This window comes from Leptodactylus fuscus, chromosome 2 (assembly GCF_031893055.1).
Source record: "Leptodactylus fuscus isolate aLepFus1 chromosome 2, aLepFus1.hap2, whole genome shotgun sequence".
NCBI lineage: Eukaryota > Metazoa > Chordata > Amphibia > Anura > Leptodactylidae > Leptodactylus > Leptodactylus fuscus.
Genome location: NC_134266.1, coordinates 247,945,147 through 247,956,695, shown reverse-complemented (window position 1 = coordinate 247,956,695; position 11,549 = coordinate 247,945,147). Strand labels below are relative to the sequence as shown.

Sequence of the window (11,549 nt, the reverse complement as noted above, 5' to 3'; positions counted from 1 at the left end):
TGCTGTTAATGTGGACCAGCAATATATACACTGAATGAAAATCCATTCTGTACCATGCAATCCAGATATTCCAGAAGTGCTAGTAGCCAGATAATGCTACCTGAAGTAGAGGAGATCGATTCACACATTCTTGTTGCTTGGAACTAAAATGAAAATGACATTTCAATTGATCAATAATACATCAATGGGATTTTATGAGCGAGTACTGTTCGGATCAGGCGATCCAAACAGCACGCTCGCATAGAAATGAATGGACGTAGCTGGCACGAGGGGGTTAAGCGGCCGGCCGCCGTCAAAGCGGAGGTACCAGGTGCATCCATTCATTTCTATGGAGCGTGCTGTTCGGATCAGCTGATCCGAACAGTACTCGCTCATCTCTAGATTTTATGGCTGGGAAACCAGGGTGTTAAAGAGGGTCTGTCACCAAGTGCAAAATACAATATGTCATCCATCATTGGATTCTCGCTGGGACCCTGATCACATTTATTTTAATTAGCTTTTATACTCCAAATGGGCTGTAACTATATTCTCAGTGAATATAAGTCACCACTCACATGGAGAATAAGAGCTAATTGACATATAATCTTCCAAGAGCCATTGAATGGGTGGACATATTTTAAAAATGACAAATTGAACAGGGGTACAGCAAGAATCCAGTGATATGTGGCATCCAGTATTTTGTATTTACTGACAGATCTTCTATAACGTCTAGAGGACCTTTCACCACTTCCAACTCCAACGTGTATCTTTCGATGCAGCACAGTTGGAATTTTTTCTGTATCTCTTACCCAAGAAATCATCTCTGTTATTTTCAGCTCTATTATTCTCTCTGTTGTCAAGTGGGCAGTCATAGGATGGAGTACAAAGGCAGAGATCACCCATCTGACGGTACAGAGCATCATCGTGCTGGAATTAACAGTGGTGACTGCTCAGGAACGGTGGGGGTTAGAGAAGATGTTCCAACTGCAACAGAATCATTGGTGAGGTGCCTATTAAAGAGTGCGAAGAGCTGGAAGTGGTGGAGGTGGTGAAAGGTCCTCTTTAAAGATCTCGGGCCCCGTTGCAAGTCCTGTCTCCCATTTATGATGTGTATAGTGATTCTGTGGGCCCCATCATGGAAGGGTGACAGTACAGTTTCAGTAATGTTTGATGGAAACCCCTTGTGACCCTTCCAACCCAAGGTCTTCTCAGATATATATCCAAAGTCCAGAAAGCACTTGAGAGATACAAATTGGGATTTGGACTCATTGTAATCTCCAATACTGGGTGGGGATATTAACTAGAGGCTCAAAAATGCCTGAAGAAGGGCATATTACCATCTGAAACATTTCCTTCAACTTTTGTCCATCCTTACAAGAAACCCTAACACAATTCATACCTCTCAAGTGCTCTACTTTGGATTTATGTAGGTCATGAGGCTGCAAAGCTCTGGTGCAGACCTTTAAGTTATGACTAGAGATGAGCCCCTCAATATTCGACTACTCGAATCGAATATCGAACCCTATTATAGTCTATGGGGGGGGGGAAATGCTCGTTTCAGGGGTAGGCAACGTTCAATCAAATTATACTTACCAAGTCCACGAGTGAGGGTCGGGCTGGATCCTCCGAGCAGTCTTCTCCGTGCAGCGTCCCCGCGGTGTCTTCCGGCTCTGAATTCACTCTGCCAGGCATCGGGCCTGGGCAGAGCCGACTGTGCATGCCCGCACTACAAGCGGACATGCGCAGTCGGCTCTGCCCAGGCCCGATGCCTGGCAGAGTGAATGAAGAGCTGGAAGACGCCGCGGGGAAGCTGCACGGAGAAGACTTCTAAAGGTAGGAGAAGAACCAGCGTTGATTGGCTGACTGTATAGCATTCGGCCAATCAATGCTGGTTCTGCATCGAACTTTTACATTCGAACAGCGAGTGGTACTCGATCGAGTATGAGTATTTCGAATACCGTAGTATTCGATCGAATACCTACTCGATCGAGTACTACTCGCTCATCTCTAGTTATGACCCTGGGGATCTTGAGTAAATTTTGTAAATGCAATTCTCTCCTACTGTAGACACTCAGCCAGTAAAACATATACATAACAGAATATCTGATGGTCATATAGAAATTGTAACACCTTTAATTGTATCCTGAGAGCCATAGGCGCCTGGTTATGTGAACAGTTACCTATGTAGAACCACAGTAAATTCTGACTCCTCTATTACATTCTATTAGCTTATACTGTACATAGTTACCAAATGTATAAAATAATGTAAAAGTGCTTTTTTTCTAAATAAAAAAATGTAAGAATGGAATTTATAGAAATAGCTCTGTGTAGAAAAGCAATTGATGCTTATGTCTCTAAATAAACCGTAGGTTCTCCTATAAGGAGAGTATAGAGTCACTGTATAGAACACTGTTTAGTCTTAAAGACTATACATTGAGAGTACTCCACTGAAAAAGAAGTGATGGGAACGAATGGCAATGATCAACCTAAGGCCAAAATGAGATAAGATGCACAAGCGGCTTGTTGGTTGTCCTATGGAATGGTGGCATCTCAATGGTTCCATCATGGACAATCTTCAGTAGTAGACATGAAGTCATCTTCTGTCTTCATCTCCATGACAGTTACAAAAAGATTCACAAATGTTTCTCAGAACATTCATTGTTTAGGTTCATCTCATAAAAGAGATGCAGGTAGGTGCATATTTTTGAGGCAATGGTACTTAGAAGGTTCCACCTTCCGTTACGTCGTTCTGATTATGTTTTCCTCAAGAGACTTTTTATGGAGGAATCCAAGTTTAAGAGAAGAATGTTGGACAGCAGCGTCCTCCGTCCATACCAGCGAGGTGGATAAACTTTTGCGTTCGTTCTTGAATATTGATCTGCGTTGGCGATGTAGCAGCTGTTTCAGTTTTTCTTTGAAGAAGCTTGTGGTCAGGGTGTATAGGATGGGGTTTAAGGCACTGTTTATGGGGAGAATAAATATGACGATCCAAGAGGTCACAGTGCCTATGGAGAAGAAAAGAAAAACAGGAGGTTGATGATGGATTTTGTACATCACAATATAAGAACATAATGATTTGTTTGCTATATAGCGGAACGGAAACCATACAACGTATGTCTCCATACACCCTAGAGAACATTGAATGTTTGCCATACTAATTTAATTTAGGAAAATGGTATTTTGCGTTCCATTCACTAGATTTACTTTCATTTTACTCTAAAATGGCCCATCTCTTCTCTGCCATTTATTCTAATAGGATTAAATAGGATTACATAAAACATTCATCTGTCAATTTAGGAAATTGTTTCAGTTTTTCCAAATAATTTTACCTGGGACTAAAATACTCTATATTGCACAATGAAATTTGTGAAAATGCAGTTTTAAAGGAAAAATGTCAATGTTTATGTCAGGAAGGGCAGAATACCTACCACTTACCAGCTTTGCCACCACCCTGCTGACACTATAATTCATCTAGGACCATATACCTCCTCTTCATGAGCCTTGTATTGGTTGTACATGCTCGCCTCCTCGCTCTCTTAAGAAATCCTTGTCCAGCCTAATCCTGCCTATATGAGTTTGCTTAGTCCGCAACCAAGTGCCTGAGCAATATAGGCTCTATGTGTGTTAGTTCTTGCGAGGGTATTCTGCCACTTCTGATTCTCAGGTTACTAACTTGGCTTGCTTTTTTGACTTTGTCTGATTCTGATCATGTTCTACCGACCTACTATGTACAACCTCTACCTGTCCCTGACCTGTGAACGTGACCTGCCTGTCCTGAACTTTTGGCTTGTTTATAACCTTGAACACTTGCCGCTGTGGAGGATGTCAGCTTGTGTAACCTCCATTATGGATTCCAGGGCCATGTGGTGCCATGCCTACAGCCATTTTACACTGCTCTTTGTCTAGAGAGCTCACATCCTCCTCAGGAAATATTGCCAACATCCGCTCCGTATCCATTAAAGCTGGCTTTAGGCATGAAAAAAGTTTCTTACATCTAGAGCTTACCAGGTATGTCTACTCGAAACAAAGAGAGAATTTTGAGAAGGAAAACGGGAATCCAGCACACGGCATCTGAAAAAACTATGAAAAAAAATCTGTTTGCAACTGCAACATCCATGTGGATATGGCTCTTGATTTCTGATGCATGAAGAGCGGTCTTCTGTATTGAGCAGAACATACTGACATAAGAAAACACGATAATGATGAAAGCCACAAGGTTCACTCCTGTCGGTAAATTAAGAAATATATAAGGAAAAAATATGAAAGCTAAAAACAACTATTTCACATCGACATATGCAGGCACAAAGTAAGCAGCTTATAAAGCTATCCATATAGTTGACAGGGCATGGGTGCCATCGTTTTGCTGTGGAGAGCTGGCCCCTAGAATGAGATCTGGGGTCAGCTTTGCATTACTAAGACAGCGAGGAGTCTATTGAAGGCCCCAGGCTCTTCTCCTGTATGTTTCTATTACAGGCTGGCCTAGGCAGCCTGTAATAGAAGTATAGTAATTTTACAGTATTAGAGATCAGATCAAAAAATATACATAGAGAAATATTTCTTGCACTGGTCACATAGATCAATGCAAGCAACAATGCAGAACAGTTCTCTCTATGATCAGGCAAATTCTTCAGTGTCCCCCCAAAAGAGCTGCTGCTATCTGGGAATTGTTTTATACAATTTTGCACGGTTTTATGCTTGATTTTGAGGTGTCCATAAGGTGGGAAGAGTTTAGCGGTTTTTAGGTAACCCAAAGCTTTAGCTAATCAGTTTGAGCCTGGTCTAGTCACTTTGTTAACCATAGTTGAGGGTGCTAGTTTGTGGGAAACACCTTCAGGTTTCCAGGTTAGTTAGTGGTAGTTAGGGCTACAATAGGCAATCCTATCTTACTAGACCCTCTGCTCGCAGATTAGGCCTTCTTGCAACTATTTTCTGATAGAACCTTTCCACTTCTGTACCAGTGAGGAGATTTTTGTGCCCACTGCCAAACAATCCCTTAATTTTTCCTTAGAGTGGTTGGAAGGAGAGGACTTGGTACAAGGTGTTGCCCCAGATCACCACGGTGGTCAGAAAACTGGAGTAGGGAGTGAAAAGCAGCCACCATCCTGTCCACGTTAGTAAAGTGTGGAACTGTTTGCTGTAAGTTAATGTGTCTCCATGTTACTTTATGACTGGAAAAAATCTTCCTAAGTAAACTGAGCTGCAAGCATCAATTGTTTAACTGCTACCTTGTCTCTTGCATTTCATTTGCATCCACCATTAAGGGCATCCATAAACAACACCACATGGGACCTATAGCAGTGAATGCTCCATGGGATCCTTCAACATCACCCATGTGCAACTCTCTCATCACAGTGCCATTTTCTGATGTGCAAGAGGATTGGGCACCGAAGCTACCATGCCCAAAAACAGAAAGGAGTAGCCAACATCTTGGGCCTCCTCCAGTCATACCATCACCACACTGCTAAGTCAAGTAGTGTTGCAAGTCTAAAGCAATCTGTGATGTCCCCAGGGTCGGCATTGGGGAAAGAAGGGGAAACTGGGAAATTACCCAGGGCCCTGGTCCCTAAAGGGGCCCCCGGGATCGGAGTATAAGTTAGTTTTTCAAACATGCAACCACATCTTACCTAGAAATATTCCCAGAGAGTATCCTTTACCTCCAGACTCTTCCGTTTGATCAGGATACAGTGGGAAGCACACCCCATTTTTTCCATAGTAATTTCCAAAAAAGTCCTCATTCCAAAAAGGAACCACAGCTATTATAAATCCAATGACCCATATTGCCATCAGTGTTACAAGAGTCTGACGCTTGCCCGGCCGAATGTTGCTGAATGGAAATACAATGGCCAGGTACTTCTCTAACGTCAAATAAGTCAGGAGCAGAACAGAAACTTCTGTGGACAGCATGGCTAGAAATCCAAGGCTTCTGCATTGCAGGCTTTCCATCCATATGAGTGCATATTTTTGGTATTGCCCTCGATATTTGACATCAAATACCCCAATAAAAAAGAGATAAACACCCATCAGGCAATCCGCACCTATTGAAAAAAGCAAGATATGAAATTATTTTAAGTACCATATAACACAGGCAGCTATGGAGTACTGTATAAGCAACGCAAGCTATGATGATATAAGCTATAATATGTAATACATCATCTAAAAGAATCACTACAAAACATTCTTAGAAATTGTTAGATGATTGAGAATATATACAGTATACTAAACCTCAGTAAACTACAACCTCTGAGCCTAGAACAGTGTCGGTCTCCAATGACCAGTGTTTAGCTTAGTATTGCTGCTGGCCAATGGAGACTACCTACTTGACAGTGGAGACCACCTACTTGACAATGGACTCTGCCTACTTGATAGTGGAGACCGCCTACTTGACAGTGGAGACCACCTACTTGACAATAGAGACCACCCACTTGACAGTGGAGACCACCTACTTGACAGTAGAGACTGCCTACTTGACAGTGGAGACTGCCCAGTTAACAGTACATTTATGTCATTGGCTGAAAGTAATGGCACTGTTACCTCTGCAATGGAGGGGGTACTAGCCAAAACATGAAGGATTCAACAAAGTGGCAGCAGTCTAATCGAATATAAACCTTAAGGGGATAGAATACATGACAGGTCCTCTTTAATACAGCCTCTTTTTGTAGACTTTTTTTTACACAGTTTCCAGATGAAAAATGGCTACAGGCTTCATCAGATGTTATCCTCTAAAAGCTGCTTAAAGGGGTTCTCCAAGACTGGGTATGGATGGTCTACTCTTAGTAAATGGGTAAACAATCTACCTATTGCGAACTCTGTACACGGTGCTCATAAATGCTGAACTGTAGGGATATCAGTCATTGGACCCCCACCAATGTGATTTTGGTGGCCTATTAATATTCAATACCACGTCTTGGAGATCCCCTTTAACAATGTATTGCACACCAGTCTTTAAAGGGATCAGTCAGACGCATTTTTTTCTAGGTACCACGTCGGAATAATTTTAAGAAAGGCTATTTGTCTCCTACCTTTAGATGCCTTCTCTGTGCCGCTGTACGCCTACAATCCCGGTTCTTGTTGGTATGCAAATAAGCTCTATCGCAGCACTGTGGGCGGGTCCCAGTGCTCAGACAGCACTGGGGGCGTCCCCAATGCTGCGAGAGAACTCTCTCCAGCGCTGCCTCCATCTTCTTCAGCAGTGTCATCTTCAGCCTCTTCTTCCGGTGGTGGCTTGTAACTTCTATGCCTCGGGCCTTGGGCAGAGCAAACTGTGCATGCCCACAGGCCATGAGAAAATGGCCGCTTACAATACTGTGCAAGCAGCCATTTTCTCGTGGCCTGTGGGCATGCGTAATCTGCTCTGCCCAAGCCCCGAGGCCTAGAAGTTACAAGCCACCACCGGAAGAAGAAGCTGAAGATGACGCTGCTGAAGAAGATGGAGGCGGCGCTGGAGAGAGTTCCCCAGTGCTGCGAGACAGCTCATTTGCATACCGTCAAGAACTGGGATTGTAGGCGAACGGTGGCACGGAGAAGACATCTAAAGGTAGGAGACGAATAACCTTTCTTAAGGCTATTCCGACGTGGTACCTAGAAAAAATTGCATCTGACTAATAGGATCCCTTTAAAGGGACATAAAATGATTTGAAAGAGGTTTTCTAAGAGTTTAATACTGATCACCTCAATATATCATTATACAATATAATGGGGGTGAAGGGTGGGGTAGTAAGACACCTGGACCCCCACAGATCACCTGTTTGAAGAGGCTAGGGCACTAACCTAAGAACTAAGGATAGATCAACAATATGTAAGTCTTGGAAAAGGAAAACCACTTTAGGATAAAGCCCCACGTTGCGGAAACATTTCTAAGAAGAATGGAGGAACAGAACATCAGGAAGTTTTAAGGAGACACATTCTTGGATATTTATGTCACCAACTACAAGCATGTCATGAATTAGAAATGTCCGGAGTAATGACAAGTCTTCATTAACATTTTCTTATAGTTAATTTTGCCATTTAAGAGAAAATCCTCCTTCAAATTCAGTCCCAGCTCACAAGCTATTTCACATTGCATGCATCGATGGTTCCACTCGAGGCGACAAATATTTACTTACAGCATAAAATCTTTATAGACATCGTGTGCGTCTTGTTCTCCGATTGAATAAATGATCTCATTCCAATAACAAAGATATTTCCGAAACAAGTGATGCAGGCTATTACCCAGACAAATACGCGAAGGATAGTGTTTGCCAGAAGGTTTTCAAATGAAGATATCCCATCTGTAAGCGGTGTACATACCCGTACATGAGGTGCATAAGAACAATAGCGAAATTTTTTAAAGTATCTTTAAAAAAATGGATAAGAGTTAAAATAAATAAGAAGGTGTTCCCGATCAAAAGACATTTAGATACATAAAACACTGAGGAACATGCAGTCTTCATCCACTGATGCCACCAATGATGGGCACCCACAATTCCCCCGGGTAAAGGGCGTATCAGCTGTATTAACCACCTATTAGGAGACCTTGTACATCTGGACCATGGAGGGCTTTAGAAGCTCTACAAACTGACCCATGGAGTTTATTTTTTGCCTACTGGGGTGAATGTTCCCTTTTTGTACCATTTAGATTAAAATTTAAGGAACATTATAGATTTTAAAATATTATACACAGTCCAGTCCTATTAATGTGACCACCGCCTACTGTTGACGTCAACGTTAAATAACCAATTGCAGAAGGCACGTGTCATCAGCCATCTGAGTGCACTCATCATTGTGGAAAGCACGATGGATCAACACAAGTATGCATCTATCCTTGCGCACCATGTTCACCTCTCCATGTGAATTGTTTTTCCACAATATGATGGCATCTACCAGCAGGACAATGCGACGTGTCATAAAGCTCTCAGTGTACGTGCGTGGTTGGAGGAGCACCAGGATGAGTTTACCGTACTCCCTTGGCCAGCAAATTCCCTGGACTTGAACCCAATCGAGAATCTGTGGGACGACCTCGATCGGGATGTTCGCGCCACGGAGGCTCAACTGCGTAACCTAGCGCAGCTGGCCACAGCACTTTAGTCGGCATGGCTCAACATCCCAGTGAACATCATTACAACATCCCCTCTCTTCCTGCACGTCTCGCAGCGGTCCACTCTGCCAAACGTGGTTATTCTGGATTTTGACAGCTGGTCACATTAATGTGACTGGACTCTGTATATTGGGGGGTGTTCCTTACCTACAAGCCATGATGCTGAGCTGTGAGGAAGGACTCCACAGTATTAGTCTATGGGCAAGTTCTGTCAGGGAGGTGGGGCGTTCCTCACAACTTCAGAATGCCCCCTCTGACAGTACAGGGCTATGGACAAGTACTGTCAGGAGGGCATTCATCACAGCCCAGACAGACTGTTAGGAATGCCCTTCTGACAGTGAAGAGATATCGGTAACAGCACCGATATCTCTTGCCCCGGGGCACATAACGGGAAAGTTGACAGTGCGCTGAATTCAGCGCACTGTCAGCTTTCAAGCAGTATATAAAACCACATGTGCCCGTGGACATGAAAGGTCTTCTTTACAATGAGAATGTTGCAAACATTTCTGTAACCACCTGTGATATGATATGTATTAGCCGGGAATTTGTTAATAATGTGAGTAATTTACAACATAAAACTCCATAGCTTTTCATTACTACTGACAATATAACTCAAGATGAAGATATAATACCAACAATTTATTCTTAACAAATGTTTATTAAGACGTTTCACTCCCCCGGCGTCTCTTCTAGTTATAGAACACAAAGACAAATTTCCATGATAAACTGGATTCCCAGTGGGGAAGGCATGACGAATTATACTAATTAATCCAGCATGCGTAATAGCGCCGATACTTACATGTGAGAGAGATTCTTCATTGGCTGAAACATTTTTGTGCTTATATTTGGAATTTCTATTTTCTCCAACGCTCTAAAAACGGCATACAGTGTAGACTTAGAGTAATACGTACAGTACTGACATATATACAGACAATACAATAGAATTCCCTTTATGCCAAATCTAAGTTGCAGTCCTGGACACTTGAAGGTGCGTTACAGCAGGGCTGTAACAAGTAACATTGGGGCTCCCCTCTGGTCATGGGGCCCCGCTCTACCACAACCTCCTACAACAGGCATTGGAGTACGGTTATTTGGTCTCCTTTACACAAGGGAATAACTCACATAGTGACTTAACAGTACAATTAATGTGCACAGTGATGTCACAATACAGGGATAATGGGGACAGTGATGTCACAGTACAGGGATAATGGGGACAGTGATGTCACAGTATAAGAATATTACACACAGTGATGTCACAGTACAAGGATAATGTACAAAGTGGTGACACAATACGGGGGTAATACACACAGTGATGTCACAGTACAGGGGTAATACACACAGTGATGTCACAGTACAGGGGTAATACACACAGTGATGTCACAGTACTGGGAGAATACACACAGTGATGTCACAGTACAGGGGTAATACACACAGTGATGTCACAATACAGGATAATACACACAGTGATGTCACAGTACTGGAATAATGCACACAGTGATGTCACAGTACAGAGATAATACACACAGTGATGTCACAGTACAGGATAATACACACAGTGATGTCACAGTACAAGGATAATACACACAGTGATGTCACAGTAGAGGGATAATACACACATTGATGTCACAGTACAGAGATAATACACACAGTGATGTCACAGTACAGGGATAATACACACAGTGATGTCACAGTACAGAGATAATACACACAGTGATGTCACAGTACAGAGATAATACATGCATGATGCATGATGTCACAGTAGAGAGATAGTACACGCATGATGTCACAATATGCAGTGATATAACAATACTGGGGTAATAAACACAGTGATGTCACAGTACAGAAAAAATGCCTATTATGACATCATAGTACAGGGATAATGCACATAGTGAAGTGAAAGTATAAGGATAATAAAACACAATGATATCACAGTATAGAGATAATATCCACTATGACATCAGAGTATAGGTATTATCCATAGATGTCACTTATTGCAGCCTAGGGCTCAGTGCAAATGTTCCCCTTAGTTAGGGCTCAATAGCAGCTGCTATATCTGCTACCCCGGTAGTTACAAGTCACATGACAGTCCACCAGGCCCCCCTTACAAGTAGAATTGTATTGGTTTGCATTACTGTTAGTCAGGTAAGTCAGAGTTTTGGATACAGTAAATCCTCATTCTGAGTGTATGGATATAGTTACTTTGTACTAGGTAAATATAGTACAAAGGACAAGGTGGACTTTAATGTAAAGTAAACAGGGCAACCATTAGCTGACAAAATACCAGGGCTGGCTTCCTATAAGAAGGTTCAGTCGGTAAGATAAGTGATGGAAGTCAGCTATATTTCCAAGACCGAACCCTGAATCGGGACATGGATTCTGAGCATCACAGTCATTTATAATAGCAAGAGTCCATAACTCCCTGCGGCGGCTCTACTGCCCCCAGACATTATTATAGCCCCAGACAGCAGAGCCATGGGGAAGCAGGGACCCCTAGCAT

The 11,549-nt window shown here is 42.6% G+C and overlaps 1 protein-coding gene across 1 annotated transcript in view; it reads right to left on the bottom strand.

Moving 5' to 3' along the window:
• Window positions 1–2,718: 2,718 nt before the first annotated feature.
• RXFP2 (relaxin family peptide receptor 2) overlaps window positions 2,719–11,549 on the bottom strand; it is a 228,236-nt gene continuing 219,405 nt past the window's right edge. The window contains exons 15-19 of the mRNA XM_075263147.1: window positions 9,852–9,923; window positions 8,082–8,311; window positions 5,604–6,014; window positions 3,985–4,203; window positions 2,719–2,984 (exon numbers count right to left, since the gene is read on the bottom strand). Of these exons, the coding sequence (XP_075119248.1) occupies window positions 2,719–2,984; window positions 3,985–4,203; window positions 5,604–6,014; window positions 8,082–8,311; window positions 9,852–9,923 (1,198 nt within the window). The remainder of the gene's footprint in view (window positions 2,985–3,984; window positions 4,204–5,603; window positions 6,015–8,081; window positions 8,312–9,851; window positions 9,924–11,549) is intronic.